General features: G+C 33.0%; 1 protein-coding gene across 1 annotated transcript in view; it reads left to right on the forward strand.

Annotated features, from left to right (window-relative positions):
- MAGI2 (membrane associated guanylate kinase, WW and PDZ domain containing 2) overlaps positions 1-21,291 on the forward strand; it is a 1,147,386-nt gene that overhangs the window by 768,128 nt on the left and 357,967 nt on the right. Inside the window, 1 exon segment of the mRNA XM_054692500.1 lies at positions 6,547-6,626. Within this exon segment, the coding sequence (XP_054548475.1) occupies positions 6,547-6,626 (80 nt within the window).

Here is a 21,291-nt window from a genome sequence, read left to right on the forward strand (position 1 = left end):
ATTGCCCATATTAATCATGATCATCCTATAAAACATTTGTTCCCCCCTTTTGTAGATGAGATTCTGAGGAACCCTTGAACAAATTAATACTCCCACGGAATCATAGCTCTCACCCTGCAAAGCCATTAACGTTATCCCAAACTACCTCCAGAATACAAACATTGACAGAAAAAAAGTAAACTTCTATACTACAAATAGTATTTGTTTTATAAGTTTTGTCGCCAGAAATGAAGTATTCCTGAGGCTCAATGTTCCATAAAGGAGAGCTGACACAGGGTTAATCTGGGTTCACATGCTTGGGGAATCCCATTTAAATTACTTCTTTGTTTCGCAGTCAGTTTAGTTAGAGACATAAAAGAGACTGCTATTGCTTTGGCAAAAAACAAAATGACAACAAGAACCTATTTGTTTACTACTATCTTCCCAAATGGTAGTGAACATTATGTCATCTTAAATAATAGATTGTTCAATGCAGATTCTTGAAAGTGAGAATCACATCTGTGAAAAATGCCATGGCTGTACATAGTTTTCTAAATCTTTGTCAAGTCTGAATTGATTTTAAATTCTAAACAACATTCACAATTTATCTGTTTCTTCTTATGTTGCTATTTATATATCCCCTTGAGTTTTAAGTAAATCCTCAGTTACCATTTCCAGAAATGTAAAACTTTTATTTATTAAAAAGAAGACAAATTACTTGGGAAATTCATTGGTGAAAAAATATCCATTTTTTATGAAGCAGCACTAACATAATGCATTCTCATTCATGGCTTGGCATGCAAGTCTCTCCCAGTCACAAAATCTGGCCTCTGTTTACTTTCTATAGTCTGTATTACAAAAATAGTAGGTAGAGTGAATTTTTGTTCATATGTTTTCTTCTTGTGCTTCACAAGATTCAGGTGCAATCACCAGACAAGATAAGTGTTTAAGACAAAACAGGTTGAAACAGACACCCACAACATCCAAAAAACAATTTATAACAAAATCTCTTTAAAAAATTTTTCTGCGCATATGAAAGATAATATGACGGCAAAATCACATTCATATGTTCAACCAAAATTTAAGGAATTTTTTTTTATGAAACAAATTATTATAAAAATCATTGATAACTTATGTCCATTACTGATGTATAAGTAGAAAAAATAGTGAAACTATGAAGCAAGAGATTCTGGAATGAAAGCTTCCACTGTTTGCCATCCATTAGATATATCTGATTATTACCTTTAATAGTTCTTCTCTCTGTAAGTTGATATATAGAGAAGAGAAAGTTTTCTGGAAAGTGATACAACTATTCTGAGGATTTTATTGACTATAAAATGAATTATAAATGGTTATAAAATTGATTATAAATGGTTTTATATAAAGGAAGGATTTTTGATTATAAAATGTAGCCAATTTAAATATTGTTAAAAACAAATATTTATTTGTAAAATACATAAAATTTAGTCAACAATTTTTTATGTTATTATTGTTCTTGGATGTACATGACTACTACTAGTCATAAAATTTTAACTTCCAACACATTTTGCATTGGTTAATGGACTCTAAATAGTTTATCTGGAATTTGTTTACTTAGTTCAAAAGTTTAGTTAGTTCATGAGGTAAAGTATCATTGATTTCAATCTCATAGTATTCTTCTGGCAAAATATTTCCTAAAAGGAATATATAGTATAACTATCAGTTAAAATTAGAGGCTCAGCATTGGCTTTTCAGGAGATCTTTTTAAATTCGAATGTATTTATCATTGTTTTAAGTCTTTTACGATTTTAGAGGAAATGGAACAAAGGAAAGGAGTGTGTTTAATAATAGAAGTTTCATATTCCACTAATAAAATTTCAGTTAAGAAGCAACATCCAATATTTGTACAGTAGTGAAAACATTATTTTTATCTGGGTAGCAATATAAATGTAGGGGTGGGGGGAAAGAGAGGGAAAAGAACCAGAAAGAAAAGAGGAAGGAAAGGAGGACATGTTTAAAGTTAGTATTGACTTGAGTCGCCTTTGAGGATCCTTTTTTGTCTACATAGAAAACTGATAAGGGGTAAGTTGCCCTGTCTTGAAAAACTTTGAGTAAATGAGGAAATGGAATAGAGGGATGAATACACCATGATCTATATGAAAATTTTATGTTTTGCTCCTAATAAATACACTACCCTGTTGATAACATTTTTTTACTCTCCTAATTCTTTAGCAAAGCTTCTAAATATAATATTCACATGTGGAATATATAAATCAGAATTTTTAAGACTTTATTCTAAAGAATGTTTCAGAGTTAAATAAAGAAAATTTAATTTGCAAGTAATTTTAATAAGGCATTCAAGTTTATAAGAAGAAAATATTTCCAGTGATCTTATCTGTGACTCCTCATAACAATGTTCTCTCTTTCATCTCTATGGACATGCAATTTAAAATAATCCTACTAAATACCAGGCATTCAAGACAAAGGAGTTTAAGCAGTGATTACCATCCTCAAATAAGAGATAAAGGCCACAATTTCCAAACCATTGGCAATGGAGCTGGGAAAAGAGTCTTTGATTATCCTCTGAGGGAGTGAAATAAAACACCTCAGTATAAAAAGCAAAGTGCTAGGTTTAGTATGCCTGTAGTTTCAAATCATATAAAAGCTTTGAATTTGGGAATCACTTTTACCTGAGTTTAATGCTAACTCCTTCACTTTCCAGGACTGGCTGTGTAACCTTGGGCTAGTTACCCAGCTTTTTTCAACCTTTGTTTTTCTCTCTCTGCAAAATGGATTTTAAAATATGCAGCCACTAAGACTCATTAGCATTAAATGAGATGATGCACAGGAGAGTTCTAGTGCAGTGTAGTTCTCAACAATGTAGACAATCAGGGAATGTTACCAGATCTTGAGAATAACTTTGCAGTGCTTTGCCAAGACAGCAGCATTCCCAGTTGAAGTATTTGCTATGCAAGATGAATGTTTCTTCAAAAGATAAGAAGTTATTATTTAACCCACTACTTTTGTCAGTTTGGCATAGGTTAAACTTACAAAATATCAGAAAACTGATTCATTATAAGTCAGCTTATTACATACCCTCAAGTTCACTCTGATGTGAATTTAAACGAGAATTGCAGAGTTCAATGAAACTTCACTTCTGGTTTGTTTCAGTTCTTCAGAAAGATTCTGTAGACACTTTAACATCAGGGTTTGGAAAAGACCATTTTTTAAGTTTTCATCCAGATTTCTAATATGACGTTGAGTGAACTTGAATAGCTACTGGCTTTCCTCCACTTGGAGTCTCACTTTTCATGATCATCACCTTAACTTTGCTCATAGAAATTCATAAAGTAGTATATTATTTTTTTAAAGATTTATTTTTTATTTATACAAGTACTGGGTACAGTCAGAAGCATGGGAGGGTGAGAGGATTCACCAGAGTCAGCGGGGAGCAGAACAGGCTGACTGGCGAAGTACACTGCTGAGGGGAGCGGTGGTGGGTACGGCAGGAGAGGTTGCACCATGTGGGACCCTCACCGGCGGCCAGGGAATGAACCAGCACTGCAGAGGCTGTGGGCAGCTTCGCAGCCCAGCGCTCAACCTCTGCGCCACCAGGCGAGGCCCAGTAGTGTATTATTTTGACTCACAGTCCCTAGAAAAAGAGCTGTTCCATTCCCCAGCTACAGAAAAAAATTTCTTGCAGAGAAAGTTCCTTTGTAAACCACAAGCTTCATATCTGTGTCTCTGTTGAAGAAACCTGTATGGAAATATGATATATAACATTAGTATCTTGCCTTCCTGTCATTGGTGACCCACACAACTGACATCCTGCATCTGAATCTACTCTATCAATGCTCTATCAACACTCTATCAAGTAAAAGGAAATCTCATCTTCACATTTGAGAAAAGGTACTAAACAGATTGTGAAAAATCCCTCAATGGTCCCATTTGGTACACAGCTTCCTGTCCAATGTTTAATCTTATTTTCAAATGGAATTGTTGAGGTTTAAAAATATAATTTAAGAGCAGTGGAAAAGCCACTTGGTCTGCTGTCTCCCAATGGCATTAAAAATATCCCCTTTGTACCGCATCTTAAACAGGAATGCAAATTACAAGGCTGGCAGAATCACTATTGAAAAAATACCATGCTGTGTCTTCATGTGATGCTTAAGACAATTACTAGAGGTAACTGCTACCCACATTTCTTTTAGAATCATTTCAGAGGATCAGCTAAAAATGCTGTTAACTATAAGAATCTCAATCTGTCAAGATTTATTAAAGTGACATACTGTTAATGCTGGGCTGGTTCAACCAAACAAAAAAATCATCCTGTAATGAAATGCTTTATATAAACTCAGGAAAGCTAGGAAATTCACAGTTCTTTACTAAATTAGACAGTACTTGAGACCCTGGTGGTGTGGTATAGAAATGGTAATGTGACTCCCTGCTGTGGTTTAGTAATGGTCCCTTAATACTTCTCCATAGATGTGTTTGCTTTTGTTGAGAATGTCTTAGAGACCTAGGAATGACTTTTCTGCAAAATGGGGGAAGGATTTGGAAAAAGCAGATGTGAATAAAAAGAATGAAAATTTATTTTCTTTGCCCATCTCACATTTCTCTCTAACACATGGAAATGGACATCGTGTGCGCACGCATGCACACACACACACAAATAAACCCTTTGATCTGAAACGTGTCTATAAAGAGCATTTTTAAGGGATCCTCACATTTAGGATAGTCAGAATCTCCATCTGTGGTTGTCAAGTCTTTTATTCAGAGGAAATAACTAATTTATATTGTGAGATTGACATGACTACAACTGAGGACCAGTGTCTGTACTGCTTTACATCTTTCTGAAACTTGATAAATAAGGACTATCAGACTTTACAAAGTGAAGCTGGGAGAAAATAAAAGCTAGTAGGTTCTCTTGATGATTTATAATTTGACCAAATTCACAGATTTCATCTGATCAAATAGAGCTCTGCTCAAAGTTCCTAAAGCGAGCAAGTGTGGAGAGGCTCTTTTTTCCCCCACACAAAAATCAGAAATAAAAAGGAATCTTCTGCAGGAACAGAGACTTCATGACCCAAGAATCGTAATGTCTCAGTTCTCAAATCAGAGATGGCTCTTCATATGTGCAGATGGGATGAATATCCAGAAAATGCTCTTTGGAGAGTGCTTAACACCTTGGAACTGTTTCCCCACTGCCCATCTTGACTTCACCCTTTCTGCTTCCTGCCTTGAGATTTCCTTCATTAGGTAGGCATTCAGTCTTTAGAAGTTGGCTATAAAATTTGCTGAGAGGATTCCTGCATTTTAAGTACAGATTATCCGATTATCTAGCTAACACTTGCAGTCTGTTACAGTAAGATGTAACTAAATTTCATTGAAGAAAGAGACAATAGGTTGAAATTGATGCTATTAGCATTGTGACTAGGAAATCACAATATCCCTGTTTCTGACTTCAATTTATATTTTCAACCTACTTTCCATTCTTCACTTCCATATTCCATTCATTAGCCTTCTAACTCTTTCCTGCATAAGCCTCACACATTTCCGCACCTGTGACTTTGTTCATTCTTTTTCCAAAGCGCTCATAAATGTCACATCCTTGAAAACCTGTCCTTTGGTAGATGAGATCACTTGAGACAGCTATGCACAGTAAAGATTTGAGTTCCAATGAGCAGTTTTGAGCCACTGAATGATTCTCGAATTAGAATGTGCATAAGAATCACCTGGCATGCTTGTCACTTATGGGAACTTTGTAGTCCCACCTCATAGATTTTGATGTGGTAGTTCTTTGAGGACCCTGAACACACTGTGTTAATATGTGTACCTGGTGATTCCAAGACATCTTTAGGAAACAATGTGCTAAGGACCAGTCCTCTTTGCTTTTTAATTTCTGGCAAAAGGTGTACAAAAAAAAGTTCTTTCCAAAATAAAAATGTCATTAAAATTATAATTCCTGGAAATTTCATTCCAAAAAACATTACAAACCAGACATTTTTATTCCCTATCTTCCTATCTGGGATGGAAAGTATTTAGATAGAAGTTAGCTAAATGTGGGTTAATGAAATTGCTATTAATCACTTTTTGAGAAAATGTAGGAATCCCAGAACATGCTGTAATTTGCATCACTTTTGTACTGCCTCTGCCAGCTCTGTAGTTAGAGTAACAAAACAACTATTTATGAAAAGGGCAGGTTTAAGATGAAAATAATTCTTTTGCAAAACTCAGAAATCAGTATCAGAGCCCACGAACTGTGCTCTTCCAACTGGAGAATCCTGTATTTGTAATAAATTCCTTTTGCTCTGGATGAGTTCTGCATTTTCAATGAGGTTAACTTGGCAACATTCTAGTTGATTTTAATAAAAATAGCTGCTTTGAGGACAGGGAGCTGAGGTTGCCAAATTTACAGCTGCCTTGCACAATTACTCTTACACCTCCTTCAGGGCTACTTAGAACCAGTAAGCAAATTAAGTGTATCGATTGCAATTTTGTTGGACTAACCCCCCTTTTTTTTTCTTAAGGAATAAACTTGATTCCTTTCAGTATGTGTCTGTTCAGAGTGATCTCTTTTCTTTTCAGCCATAACACAAAGACAACATCATGGCTGGATCCACGACTTGCGAAAAAGGCTAAACCTCCTGAAGAATGCAAGGAAAATGGTAGGTTATTAAGTTTTTATGGTGTTTCAGTATTGCACTTTGAGAATGTTTGTATTTCTTAAAAGAGGGGCTCATGTAACGAAGCAATAATATAGTTGCAACTGTTTTAAAGCTGTAATATTTAGTGCTCAGATAGGAGCGAGAATTAACTCGGCATTTCAGCAGTGCCATGTGGCTCTTTTTCTCTCTGAGACTGCTGGATACCACTTCTCTGTCATCTCTGTTGGTTCTGTCTGACTCCTGGCCTGACTTTTCCGCCACCTACTCAGGACTTTTTGTTTGCAGTATGTCTCTCTGAGAACTCTGATCTTTTCATTGGAATCACTTATGATCTATAGAGAAACAGTGTTTGGCACTAGACATAATATTTGACTTTTTTGTTCAGTTATATAGCGTACTAGTAGTATTAAGGAACCACTGATATAAAGATCAATACATATAAGGAAATACCTAATAACTAATTGCATGTAGATGCTGAATGAGCATTTGTTTTTTCTAGTTTCCAGTGCAATATTAACTTGCTTAAAATGGACTGTTTTTATATATGTCAAGGATTTTTAAAGCAATTTTGAGAACTAGGTAAATGTAAATCTTATTTTAGTAAATTGTATAGATGAAATCTACTGATGATACTTAGAATTTTTGGAAATATTGAGCTCAATGTCAGAGTACTTATAATTTATCTATATTAAAATAGCATACTCTCTTGAATTATTACTTGACTACATTCACAGCCTTTATCTGATCAAATTACTAGAGTCCTGGCCAGAGGCCTCTGTCATTGAGAAGCTCTAAAAGGTGAAGAAAGTACTGAAGAGTTTTTATGCTCTTTAAATGTTTTTTAAATGTCAACATTTTTTAAAATCTCTAATTCTAAAATGTCCTTTCACTTTAACTTTAATTCTAGCTTTCTCAGATAATACTTATGTAATATTGTTCATCCTGTATTATCAGGTAACTTTGTGCTAATGAGTTAAATAGAATTTAGACTATATGATTTATATATATATATATTTGAATGTATAAACGTTCAGTTTTTAATCACTATATTTAATAATATCTTCATAGCTTTATCTGTGTACCTTCCGTGTAATAGTGCAACTGGATGTGATTGAATCCCACAAAATGATTAAGTGACCTGGACTTTTGAGAACAATTAGGTTATATTTCATTGGCATCCTAATAAGATATGTATTGAAAATTGTGATAGGTCATTAAATTTATATGGCTTGATCTGTAATATCTGGGGGTTACAATTTACTTATGCCACATACATAAAACCTTAGTATATTCTAATTAAAATGAATTTAACAGTTTTACAGTTCTGTGACATATTGTACTTCTCAGCTGTCTTAGTCCTTTGAGTTGTTCTTTTCATTATAAACAGCTATTAAAGTCAAGTCTTAAAGTCCTAGGAGAAATGGAGGCATAACACATTGCATAATTATAATATTTCAATGTTATCAGTTTTTCCCACATCTGTACTTGTCTGTCTTCTCAAGATGGTTGATGCCTAAAATATGATGATGACAGGATCTGTGAGGCATGTGTCATTGAAAAATGATCCTAGAATTCAGTCTTGTAGCTCAAAGTGACTTATAACTGGCCAATAACTATTTTCATTCTCTACAAAATAAATGATTCATAGATTTTAATCCATATAATATTGAAATGTTTCATAATGGAAATTACAATCTAGTTAGAATGCAATTATTCCAGACACATTTTTAGTTTTCTAGTCAAGAAAAGTGCTTTTTTTGTAATATTGCTACTTCTGTTTTTATTTCTGTTTTCTTTAAATTACAAAAATTAAAATTGTTTAAAGCATTGGATATTAATGGATTGCTTTTGAGCTTAGTAGTTAAATTAAGCTTCTTTATTTGTGTCACAATTAAATGCAGATCAAACAAAGTAGAGTAGCTTTCTGAATGCTGGAATATGTGTAAATGTGTATTAAAAGTGCAGCAGCTCAAAATGGCAATATCTTTTTCCCATAAAGATAATTCTTCTTCCTCCAGGGAAATAAGGTGGAGAATAATTACTTTAATCCAATCTGGAGCTGATTGAATATGAGGTTGGGTAGAGTTTTGGTAAGACCCAATCTCTGGTTTTGCTCCAGGTCTTAGAGTGTTTGCCCACCAGTGTTTTCAAATGACAATCTATTGCACCGTAGCAAACATTTTCTGTAAAGGGCCAAATAGTAAATATTTTAGATTTTGCAGGTTACCCAGTTTCTTGCAACTACTCATTGTTGTACCAAAAAGTGGGAGAAGTCAATATATAAATAAAGGGCATGGAAATATTCTGATAAAATTTTGTTTATGGACACAGAAATTTGAGTTTCATATACTTTCACACAATAAAATATTGTTCTTTTTTAAAATTTTTTTCTCAACCATTTAAAAGTGTGCAAACTGTACTTAGTTTGAGCCATATAATTATAAGGGCAGTCTAGATTTATCTCATAGGATGAACCCTGACCTCGTGTGGTCACACAGGGACTTCTTCCCCTTGACAAGTCTTGAAAACCAATATTTTAAAAAAATTTTTCTTAGTGTTCTATATACTGCTGAAAATTGGCGGTCTTAGTTTTTTGCTTTTGATGCTAGACTTTGCAGCTTCAGAATATGACAAATGCTATTATAGGATAATTGACTATGTGTTTGAGATCGTTCTAATCAATGTTTTATCACTCTAATCTCTCAAGACATCTCAACTCTCTGCTGGTTTCTCAAATAGTAGCCTTCTTCTCAGGCCAAGTCTGGATTCTCCCCAGATCCCAGAATCAACCAAATCAGCTGCAAATTCTTGCTTCATCTCTCTAGGGTTCGTGCCTCTTCAAAATCTTAAGCTATCTAGACCTTGTTGCTTTAGCAGTCTCTGATCTCTTTAAATGCTTGTTTTTATGTTGTCTCTAGATTTCCTTTGAGTTCTCATGGATTATGAGCTTCTCATTCTGTTTTACCCTGAGGCAGAAATTTTACTGCAGCCACTTTTAAGTTGTACATTCCACACCTTTCTGAATTGAAAACCATAAGCTCTCTGTTATTATTATCAAATATTTTAATTTGTAAATATTTTGGTGATGTTTTATTTGTATGCATGCTACTATGGATGTGTGTGCATATGAATGTGTATATGAATATAGATCTATAAATCTATGCATCTTCAGATCTGTTCACATAGGTGCATAAAGTTAATTCCTTGATCAACTATAAGAGGAAGTCAAATGAAATCAACTAATTTATTTTCAGGCTAGAGAAAGAACTAGTAAATGTTCAAATGGCTTTAGTACAAATAAATATTAATCACTTATTCTATTGACTCTAAAGCAATTATTTTGCTTTTTCATTTGAAGGATAGCACTGTAACCAAAAATAAAAACATACTTCCATCTCACACAGTATGGTTGAAAATACTGAAACCATTGTGTGCTGTGCATTTGTCATAGCTCTATGCACTTTTGGAGTTTCAGCAGCCATCTATGTGGCAGAAAAAAGTCTCCACCCACTACAGGAATCTAATATTAGCATTTGGGGGAGTGCTGTTTAGCAAGCCACCATAATCTTTTACAAAATGCCATAGAAATAACTGTTAACTGTCAAATAATTTGGATGCAAGATTGGTTGAACTGTGTATGAAACACCATCATATTCGTTCCCAGTCCACAGAATCAGTACCATTGGGTTTCTCCTGCCACATTTCCAGTCACGGATATCCTTAGGACACACCCCACAACGTTTACGGAGTTGGTGTCAACATCAAAAGTGCTTCAAACCTGACCATTCTTTTCTTAAAGTTAAAATGAGATTTTACCCAGAAAGACCACACTATTATATTCAAGAGAGGAAATTTAGCCAGGAAAATTCTATTCCAAACCCAAATCTATGGATGGGTTTTTAGACAATATACGTGATCTCTGGAGCCTAGGTTTTCCTGCCTGTAAACTGGGAATGGTATCTCTTTCATGCAAATTTAGTTTAAAATATAAGTAGTGCTTGTTTTACCACAGGCTCAAAAATAAATGCTCCTTTCCTTTCCTTTCGGCAAATTAGCTTCATAAAAGACAAGGGAATAGTTGCCTGCCAATAGAATAGTTGCCTGCCTTAAGAACTTTGAATTACTCCAGCATATCCTGAAGAGATAGACATGAACAATCCATGTAAACTAAAATTATCCAGCTAGCCAATTCCAGCCCAATATTAATAGATTAGAGATTTCCCCCTTCCATTCTGTTGAACTGGCTCTTCATTTTCACAAGGTTATAATTACAATTGTATAAGCGATGTGACTTTATTTTTTATTCTATCTAGAGTTTTCTCATGTTACTTCAGGAAAAAAAATCATATACCCAACTCATTTACCTACATGAACACTGCATTTCAACTGGCATTAATTGAAATTTTGAATTATTACTTTATCTTTTAAGAAAAACCATGTCCAAGTTGTGGATGAACAATGACAGTTTAAGTATATTATGCAATATTTATTAAATAGATTTTATTTTCAAGAGAAGGAAGTTGACTTTCTAAAACAGTAGAAACACAAGTTTCAGGTTGTCTCTTAAGTTTTTTTTTTTTTTTAAATCTTTTTTTATTTTTTCTTTTTTTTTTATAGAGGCATGTTTTATTTATTTTGTTTGTTTGTTTGTTTGTTTTTTGTTTATACATGCACTGGGTACAGTCAGAAGCGCGGGAGGGTGAGAGAATTCACCAGAGCCAGAGCGGGGAGCAGAGCAGGCAGAAGGACCGAAGTGCACTGCTGAGGGGAGCAGCGGGCGGCAGGAGAGGTCTGCGCGCCATGTGGGACCCTCCTCTGGTGGCCGGGGAGCAGCCGGGGATCGAACCGGCGCCGCAGAGGCCGCGGGCAGCTTCGCAACCCAGCGCTCAACCGCTGCGCCACCGGGGAGGCCCTGTCTCTTAAGTTTTATAGTATTGATACAAATTAGGAAATGTATAGTTTTATTCTCATCATTCAGATTCTGCTTCTCAACTTCACAGTGTATTTCCCCTTAAATAAAAACAAATTAGTTTCACCTTTGAATATTTTATTTCTAATCTGATTTAAGTCTACTAAGAGTATGTTTGCAAAGTACCTTAAAATTTTTCCACCAGAAATAATTCATAAACACAGACTCTAAAATTATTAACTATTCAAATACTAATACTTTAAGATTAAAAGAGGCATTTGTCTATAAAGATCATATATCTATCTTTAAATATTATGAGCAAATTAAATGTTACTTTGTTTCTATACTGATATTTTGGGTGTTTTTATAAAAAATGAGGAAATTTCAAATATCTTAATAGAAGCAGTTGGTTCTTATTTTGCTAACTGCTAATTATTTGTATTAGTCATGATTTTCTGTAGAAGCACTTTGAGGTATGCTTCATCAAATAATATATACCCTTTCCAGTATTTTTGGCTCAAGAGTGCTAAGAAATGCTAACATTTTAGGAATTTAAATCTTTTGTGGAGGAAATAATGAAAGTAATCCAAAATAAATCATATAGTATGAATATTCCACTTTTGTGTACTAGTGCCAAATTCTGGGTTATGACTGTCATTTTTCTAATTTGTCCCAGTCTATTCTGATTGGTTGGTGTCCACACCATAACATCAAATATTTTAAATATTATTTATGCATGAATTGTTTATGATTTATTTCTACCTATAAAAATTGCTGTAATTGTAAGATAGAGCCTATGTGAGGATTATAAAATTCTGCCTTCCTGAAATATATCTTCTCTTTACTCCTTAATGTACATTAGATTGAAAACAATATCAACATCATGAAATTTGTTTGTTCTACACAGGAGTAAAATATAATTTTTCTAAAGCTTTTTACTTTGTAATAATTATAAGTTTGCAGGAAATTACAGAAGAATCTATATGGAGGTACTATAACCCCTTGCAAATTCTCCCTCATTGTTAGCATCTTAGATAAATATATAATCAAAATCAGGAAAGAGACATTCATACAATCCACTGAACTTATTTGATTTTGCTAGTTACACAAGCATTTGTGTATGTATGTGTACGTGTTTCCATGCAATTACAACACATGTATGTTTGCATGTAACTCTGACCACAATCAAAATTTAAACCTGCTCTAATACCACACCACTCATGCTACCACTTTATACCCAAGCCTTCCCTGTACGTAATCCCAAACCAGAAACAGCAGGAATCTAATGTCCATTTCAATTACTTTGTTATTCCAAAAATGTCATATAATTAGATTTATACAACGTAAATTTCTGAGGTTGGTTTCTCCAATCAAATTGAAATCTATTCAAATATAGCATAGCTTGTCACTTTCTGTATATCACTACTTGTTTAAGTATTTACCTATGCTAGGACTTCTGAATTGTTTCCAATTTTTAGCTAACATGAATAAAGCTGTTACAGACATTTTTGTGTGGGTTTTTGCATGAACATGGTTTTCTTATCTGGGCTAAGTGCCTAAGAGTATAAGAGTTAAGTTACAGAAATTGTATATTTTTAGTTTTAGAATAAATTGCCAAAAATATTTCCCAGAGTGTTTGTGGCTCTTTATAGCCCCACCAGCAATGAAGGAGTGAACCGCTTGTGCTATATCCTTGCCAGCATTTGGTGTTATGACCAGGGTTTTTCTTTTAGCCATTCTGATATGTTTGTAATAATATTCCATTATGGTTTTATCTTGTATTTTCCTAATGGCTAATTGAATCTTTTCATGTGTTTATTTGCCATCTGTATATCCTACTCAGTGGCATGTTTAGCCATATTCTTTGCCCAATTTTTAATTAGATTCATTATTTTTAAATTCAGTTTTGAGAGTTCTTTACTTATTCTACATATAAGTCTCTTTATCAAATATGTTATTCACAAAAATTTTTGCCTTGCCTGTGACTTGTCTTTTTATCATCTCTGCCAGGTCTTTTTCAGAGAAACTCTTTCAAATTGATGATTTTCAATCTATCAGTTTTTGCTTTGATGAATCATGTTTTCAGTATCAAGTCTAAGAACATTTCACCTAACCCTAAATACTAAAAATGTTATTATCTATTGTTTTCTGCAGTGGTATGGTTTCGCATTTAAGCCTGTGATCTATTTTGAATTAATTTTTATAAAGTATAAGATTTAGGTTGAGATTCAATTTCTTTTTTCCTATGAATATCCAATTTCTCCAACACTTTTTATTGAAAATGATTTGTTACTCTTTGTGGTTTAAATTGTGTGTGCTGCTTTGTCATGAATCACTCGGGTTCCATTCATTTATCTGTGCCAGTGCACCCTTTCTTGATGACTGTAGCTATATTAGTCTTAATATTGGGTGGACTGTTATTGCCTAATTTATTTTTTATATATACAGTAAAAGAAGCTTTAATCAGATCAGGCAAATATAGCAATTCTGAACTTGTAAGACCCTAATAACATAACTTCAAGTTATATATAAAGGAAAAAATTGGCAAAGTTAAAGAGTATACACATCTCTTACTATTCAATATGCTAGACAAAAGAATAAGAAGAATTTTAACAGCAGAAAAATAATCTTGATCCAAAAGTCTCATATATGCACATTTTGTCTTTAACTTAACATTGTACTTCTCAAGCAGGCTAATATTGTGCTTTATAAACATGGACCACACTGTGGTAGTCCATGGAACAAGTTTCAACAAATTTCAAAGATGACATCCCTATGTCACAGAAAACTTAAAGAAAATAAAACTTTAACTATAAAGATAACAGAAATACTCCCCATATTTGAATTTTTTTAAAAATTACAGTTTTTTCCAAGTTTATTGAGATTTAATTAAGATAAAATTGTATACATATAAGGTAAACATGATTTGATACATATATTATGAAATCATTAATACAATAAGGTCATTTAGTACATTTATCAATGCACATAATTACTGTGTGTGTGTGAGTGTGTGTGTGTGATGAGATCATTTAAGATCTACTCTCCTAGTAACTTTCTAGTATATAATATACTGCTATTAGCTATAGTCACTATATTATATATTAGGTCCTCAAAATTAAAATTAATTTATCTTATAACTGGTAGTTTATACCTTTTGACTAACATCTCATTTCTGCCACCACCACCACCATTGCAACCTCTGGACCACCATTGTACTCCCTATTTCTGTGAATTTGACTTTTCTGATTCCACATGTAAGTAAGAGCATATAGTATTTGTCTTTCTCTGACTAATTTATTTCACTTGGCAAAATGTTCTCAAATAAAATGTCTGTATTATATGTATAGATGTATGTATATGTCATACATATCTATCATTTATTCTGTCAATGTACACAGTTTCCATTTCTGTGCAATTATAAATCAAACTGCAGTGAACACAGAATATACAACAGATATCTCTTCAAGGTAGTCATTTAATTTTCTTCAGTTATATACCCAGGAGTAACATTGCCAGATCATGGTAATTCTATTTTTAATGTTTTGAGGAATCTTCATACTGTCTTCAATAATGGCCATGCCAAGCTACATTTCCACCAACAGTTCACAAGGGTTTCCTTATTTCATATACTTGCTAATGCTTAATATCTCTTGTCTTTTCATATAAAAGCCATTCTAATCGGTGTGAGGGCTCACTGTGATTCTGATTTTCATTTCTTTGATGATTAGTGATGTTGGACACCTGTTCATGTACTTCTTGGCCATTTGTTATCTTCTTTGAAAAAAAATGTCTATCCAGATCCATTACCCTTTGGCATCAATTATAATGTCCCCTCTTTCAATTCTGATTTTCTCTGAGTATTTTAGTCTAGTTAAAGTGTAGCCCATTTTGTCTTTTCATAAAACCTGCTCTTAATTTTGCTGATCTTTTCTATTCTTTTCTTATCTCTACTTCATTTATTTCACTCTGATTATTGTTAGTTCCTTCCTTCTGGTACTTTTGGGGTATTTGTTTCTTGAGATATAAGGTAGGTTGTTTGAGATTTCTTTTTTCTTAATATAGGTGTTTATTGCCATGAATTTTCTTCTTAGTACTTTTTTGCTATATCCCAAAAGTTTTGGAATGTGGAATTTCTGTTGATTTTAAAATTTCATATTTAAAATAAATAAGAAAGGAACTTTTTTCATATATTTTCAATATTTTCCTTGGAACTTCATATCTATAGACAGATATAATTGGTATAATTTTATGATCAATGTATATGTTGTATAATTTATTTTCTTAAATTAACAGTAAATTTAGCTCTCTGATAGATATTTTAAAATACAAATATATATTGTTTTCAGTTTTCAAAGAACAAATTTCTATTGTTTTTTGCCTTCACAATTTCCAAAAATGTTTACTAGAGTCCACATAATATTGGAACAGTTTCTCTGAACACTCAGTGTGGGTCTCTGTCAATTCTACTACAGCATGGCTTTAGGTGTCCCCAGAGGTTAGATTCTGTTCGTCAAAGCAGAAAGCAAAACAGAAAGGTGAAACATTGATCTGAAGCTTCAACAGATTCTTTTAGAAGTAGAGAATCAGATCCAGATCAGAACTCTAAACCAAATAATTGAACATTATCTGTGGCTTGTAGTTGGAAAAGAAAAAAGTAAGTTTGATTTCAGTTGCTGATGAGAGGTGATCTGATTTACCTCTTAATACATGTAAGCTTAAGGTTTTTTAAATACACCATATCACAAAAGAGCTTTCCAAAACCAGTAACTATTTTAAAAGTAAGCTTTCATTTTTACTAAGTAAAAAAAATGAACTTTTAAGATATAATACAATCCATGATAGTTGGATAATCACCAAGTTTTTCAAAGTGTCTGGTATAATATGTATTCTATGAGGCTGCTCACACAACTTTTGACTAACATTTCCTCATTTCTTCAAAGAACAAGATAGTTGAGGTGATAACATATTAAATTCTCCAAAAAATATCAAGGATATGAAAAAATCATATCTCAAAGTAATTTAATTTCCAAGAACACAAGATTTTATGCTATCGGTGGGAATATAACTTGAGCTAGAAAGCTGCCTGCAGACAGAAAGGACCAAGCTTTTTTGGTATTTTGATACCAAAACTATACAAGGAAACCAAGTAGATTTAGAAATAGTATTTCTAAGGCACTACTTCAAACCAGCAATACAAAACCAATGTGAAATTTTATTAATTGTATTTTTGAACTTCTTACCTTTAAGGAATAAACCATGGATATTCTATTATCAGTATTTTGGCACATAAAACTAAAATTTGACTTTTCATAATGGATTCCCAATCAATATTTTCTTTCATTAAAAAAAATCTTATCTTCCCTCTTCAGAATTATAATTTCAAAGTATTCAAATTTATATCCTTCCTCTTTGCCTTTATACATGTTTGCTTGACCAAATCTTTCCTTTGAGACTGTTTTACTCTCTTCCAATATTTTGAGGCTACCTAAAAAGTGTTCCTTTCCCTATGATTCTAGTACTCAATTCTTATAAATCATTTTATGCATTTTAATGTAGATTACCTGCAAACAAAACAAGTTGATTCACTCATCCATCTGAAAAAAAGCTAGTAAATAGCCACTCTGCTTGTAGAATTGAGCTAATAACCTTGAAAAATGCAAATAAATGCCACTCCTTGTTCTTCAAAGAACAAAATAGTTGAGGAGAAAGCTTATTAAACTCTCCAAAATAATGAGGAAAGTTTAATAATAGTGTAAGGAAACATCCACAATACAAAAAGAAAATAAAAGACAAAACACTGAAAAGGAATTGTGGAGGAAAGATGAAACATGGAATTTTAGTAGTTTTAAAAATGACTTAGATTTATAGTCATTCTCAGATATTCAGTTTTTGCTGAATTGCTTCATTTGTTGACCTCTTTTCTATCTACTTCTTTCTCCTTGGTTTCCTTCCCATATATACACTGATGACTCTCAATTTCCCTTTCAACTCTGATTATGTTACTAAATATGCATAAGTGCTATATTAATTCCTATTTCTTCTTTGAGTTTTATTCCTATTATGTTATTATTGCTTAGGTAATTTTAGATAGTCCCATCCTCCACTCCTACTCCAACCAGGTCCATATTTGTTATATTATCTTTCTAGCCTTTCTTTAAAAGACTTATAAAATTTTCCTCTCCATTACTAAAGTGTTAGTCTTACATGTGTCCTTTTAATCTTTAGTTTATATTATTCTCTGTGAAATATTTGATGTAAAAAAGTATTTATTCACATGTTACAAAATCTATTTTCTTAAAATGTATCCTTCTGACTGGGTGTCCCCTTTCACAATTGCAATGCAGTCCTATCCAGCTATTCCTTTACTTCTTGCTACTCATATTCAACATAGATAGAGCATTTGTCTTTATAGTCAGGATTCTGCATTATTTCTGTATCACTCCATTTTGTTTCTTTGTGTTGTGAACACTGCCAGCTGTTGTTATTCTTTATTCCACTCTGATTACTAATGCTTTATTTAAAAAATAACAAGATTCAGATTTTGCATTCTTGGATCTTCGTTAAAAGGTCAAAAAATCCAAATACCAGCGTGGCATAGTGAAAGAACATGAATTTGACACCCAAATACTGAGGAAGCTCCTAATAAAATTATGATTCAAGAAATGGATAGGTGAACATGTAACTTGATGTACCATGAACATCTTAGACTTCATAATACTTTTTATTTTACAACAAAAAGGGCTTCTAGTAATTTAGGAATTTTCAACAAGAACATCAGAGTAGTTTCCTTTAAATCGTGTTTCCTGTGTTTGTATGATAACTTTTAAGTTTAATAACTCTTATGTGCGCTATGTTTTCTTCAAAAACTTCTCTCATATTTGTTTCTCCTTATTCAATGGAGAAATTACTATTGACTTCTTGATGTGGAAGATTATCTCATCATTAGTATCTGTATGAGTTGACGTTCCCCTTATTTTATATGCCCATTTGTCATTCAGATTCTACTGGGAATACAATTTGTCTTATACAAGTATCTGGCTCCATTGAAAAGGAAGCTTGATTGAGACTTATTTAAAATTTATTTATTTCACTTGTAATTTTGAATGTGAGTTTTTTCCTTACTTTGTTTGACAGTGGGGGCTTGGCAATTTTCAAGAACTGTTCATATTTCATTAAATAGAACCTTAGTGTTCCTTTTTTAGCATAATGTTGAAATTACCTTTTCCTCCTGTTTGAATTTCAGCTTTGTGAAATTTCTTGAGAACATAATTGAATGATAATCTCATAAGATTATATACTATCATACTTTTTTATTGTCCTCACACAACACATAGCTTACAACTCATCAGATACCTGATGCTATATAAATAACAGGTGCTTTTACAAAGTTTATTGAGAGAAAGACCAATTTTCAGATAAATAAATAGTGCCACATGGTTGTTTTTCCTCAAATATATTAGCATTCCTATTGGTTTATTCTCCCAGTGTTATCAAAAAACCGTATGTAAATCACATAAGCTGATGTTGCTATTGTGATAATGCAGGGTGTGTATGTTGACCTGTACTAGTTTCCTGGTAATGATAGGAGCTCAGATGGTGATGAAAAACCAGAGCACTAAGTTAGAAGAGGTTGTAGCTCTTTCACAGCTAGTTCACCTTTTATGATATCTCATCAAAGCGTTCACTTTATATATGTCCTCACTCCCTTCCCTTTCTTCCTCCCACTTTTGGACTCTTTCATTTAAAGGCTTCTGACATAGTGCTTGTTGTTTTATTTGGGGTAAGGAAGGTTGAAGAGATAGTGTTAATGCTCCCAAAAGAAAATAATTATATCTGTGTGTGATTGCATAAGAAAGAAATATAGTAAGTGTGTACTTATGTGTGTCTGTATTTGTGTACATTATATATCTCTGGGCACAGTGAAAAAATTGCAATGTATCTGGGTTAATTAGTGAGGACATTTTTACAAAATGAACTTTTGTGCTGTTTTTAAAAAGACTGAAGAACTATGCCATAACAGAGAAAGGAAAAACAAAACAAACATAATCTACATGTAGAGTGACTTGATAATTTGGTACAGGAAAGAACAAATAAACTTTCCTGACTAGAGCTGATGTTTGAGCAAGTATAGTCATATGTAAGTATATAAGTAGATAATGCAGAAATGTTACAAATTTATAGGAGAGAGGATCAGGTAATTGTATGCCGTAAAAAAAAAGTGATTAGAAATATCTCATTATCTAGACATGATGGTCTTAAACCATAAAAAGCATAGTCCTGACCCCAACCAAGAAGCCTACTTGTTAGTTGAGAAACACCTAAATAATGGGAACAGATGGTAGCAATCCAAAGACACTTGTATGAGTTCTTGCTACAAAATTTGTAATCTAAAACATTTTCACATATGTCAAATTTATCCTAATAAGCACTCTATGGAATAGTAAAAATTAATATTTGTCCTAAAAGACCAAGTCCCATCAGTCGCTGCTCGACCTGCAGTTAGAACCTTTTCCTTGTGTTTCCTCAATGAGCTTTCTCCGAATTATACCACCACTAGGTGTGGGTCAGAACCAAAGGATAAACAACCATCAAGAGTCCTTGGTATTTATGTTTGCTATTTCCTCTTCTAGAACATGCTAAGCATCACTACTATTGTAGCTATCATAAACAGAAACCAAGAACAGGAACAGCAGCATATGTTCAGGATAATGTATTTAGCACTATTGTACAATCTGGGAATTCATACCTGGAAGAATGCTTGAGTCCTCCCCAACATTCCTTTGGATTTATCACTTTCTGTTAAGCAGAATGATACTGCACTTGCCATTTGCTAGCATCATTCAGCACACGTAGTACCTGCCATTCTTAGAAAAACCTAATTCCCTGAAGAATAGTAAAAGCTGGCTTAAACTTATTAAATGTTTAGCTGCTTCAAGGACTATATGCAATCCTCCAAAGAAAAGTTTTTTCCTTATTAAAAAGGTGTTCATTGACTCCTTTACTGCCACCAGGAAGATAAATCTAGTAAATATTATCAGACCTCCATGGTTTCTTAGTCTGCATTGTCTATATTTGTCTTGTTTTGAAATTTGTCCCCTTTTACTCAGAGCATTGTTTTAAAATTGTATATGATACATGTACATAAATTCATAGACAAAACTAGCAAAGAAATAGCTATTAACTTTTTAAAACTAGGTGCGAGGTAGTATTGTTAAGTTATTAAAATAGATTGGGGAACTAAATTTTGCCAAGAAAGCAAATGCATTACAGCAGGAAAAATGGCAATGGAGTAGAACATTTGAAAACATACAGACATGATGACATAAGTTTGGTTAATTGTAATAATGTAATTAATACTGTCCAGGTAACTCTGAACCTTGTACCTATAGAGAAGAAACTCAGCATAATCAGGGAGAATATGGACTCTCTGAAACCACACTACTTGAGTTCAAATCCTGGTTCTGAAAGTTACCGCACCTCTGAGTAGCTCAATTTCTGAATCTAAAAATAGAGATAAATTAATCTTCCTCACAGGTTGCTGTGAATATCTAGTGGATTAATATATTTTAAATGCTTAGAACAGTACTTGGGATGTTGGAAATACTCTATAATCCCTTTTATTATTATTAAGCAAAATATTTCAATTTATTTCTTACAGTCTTTCCTCAGCCTCCAATATGGGAGAGATTTTGAAATATCTTTTAAAATGTTTATTCCTAAATAAAACATACAGAGTTAACTTCAGTACATTCC

The sequence above is a fragment of the Talpa occidentalis genome, unplaced genomic scaffold (genome assembly GCF_014898055.3).
Source record: "Talpa occidentalis isolate TD23 unplaced genomic scaffold, MPIMG_talOcc4v2.1, whole genome shotgun sequence".
NCBI lineage: Eukaryota > Metazoa > Chordata > Mammalia > Eulipotyphla > Talpidae > Talpa > Talpa occidentalis.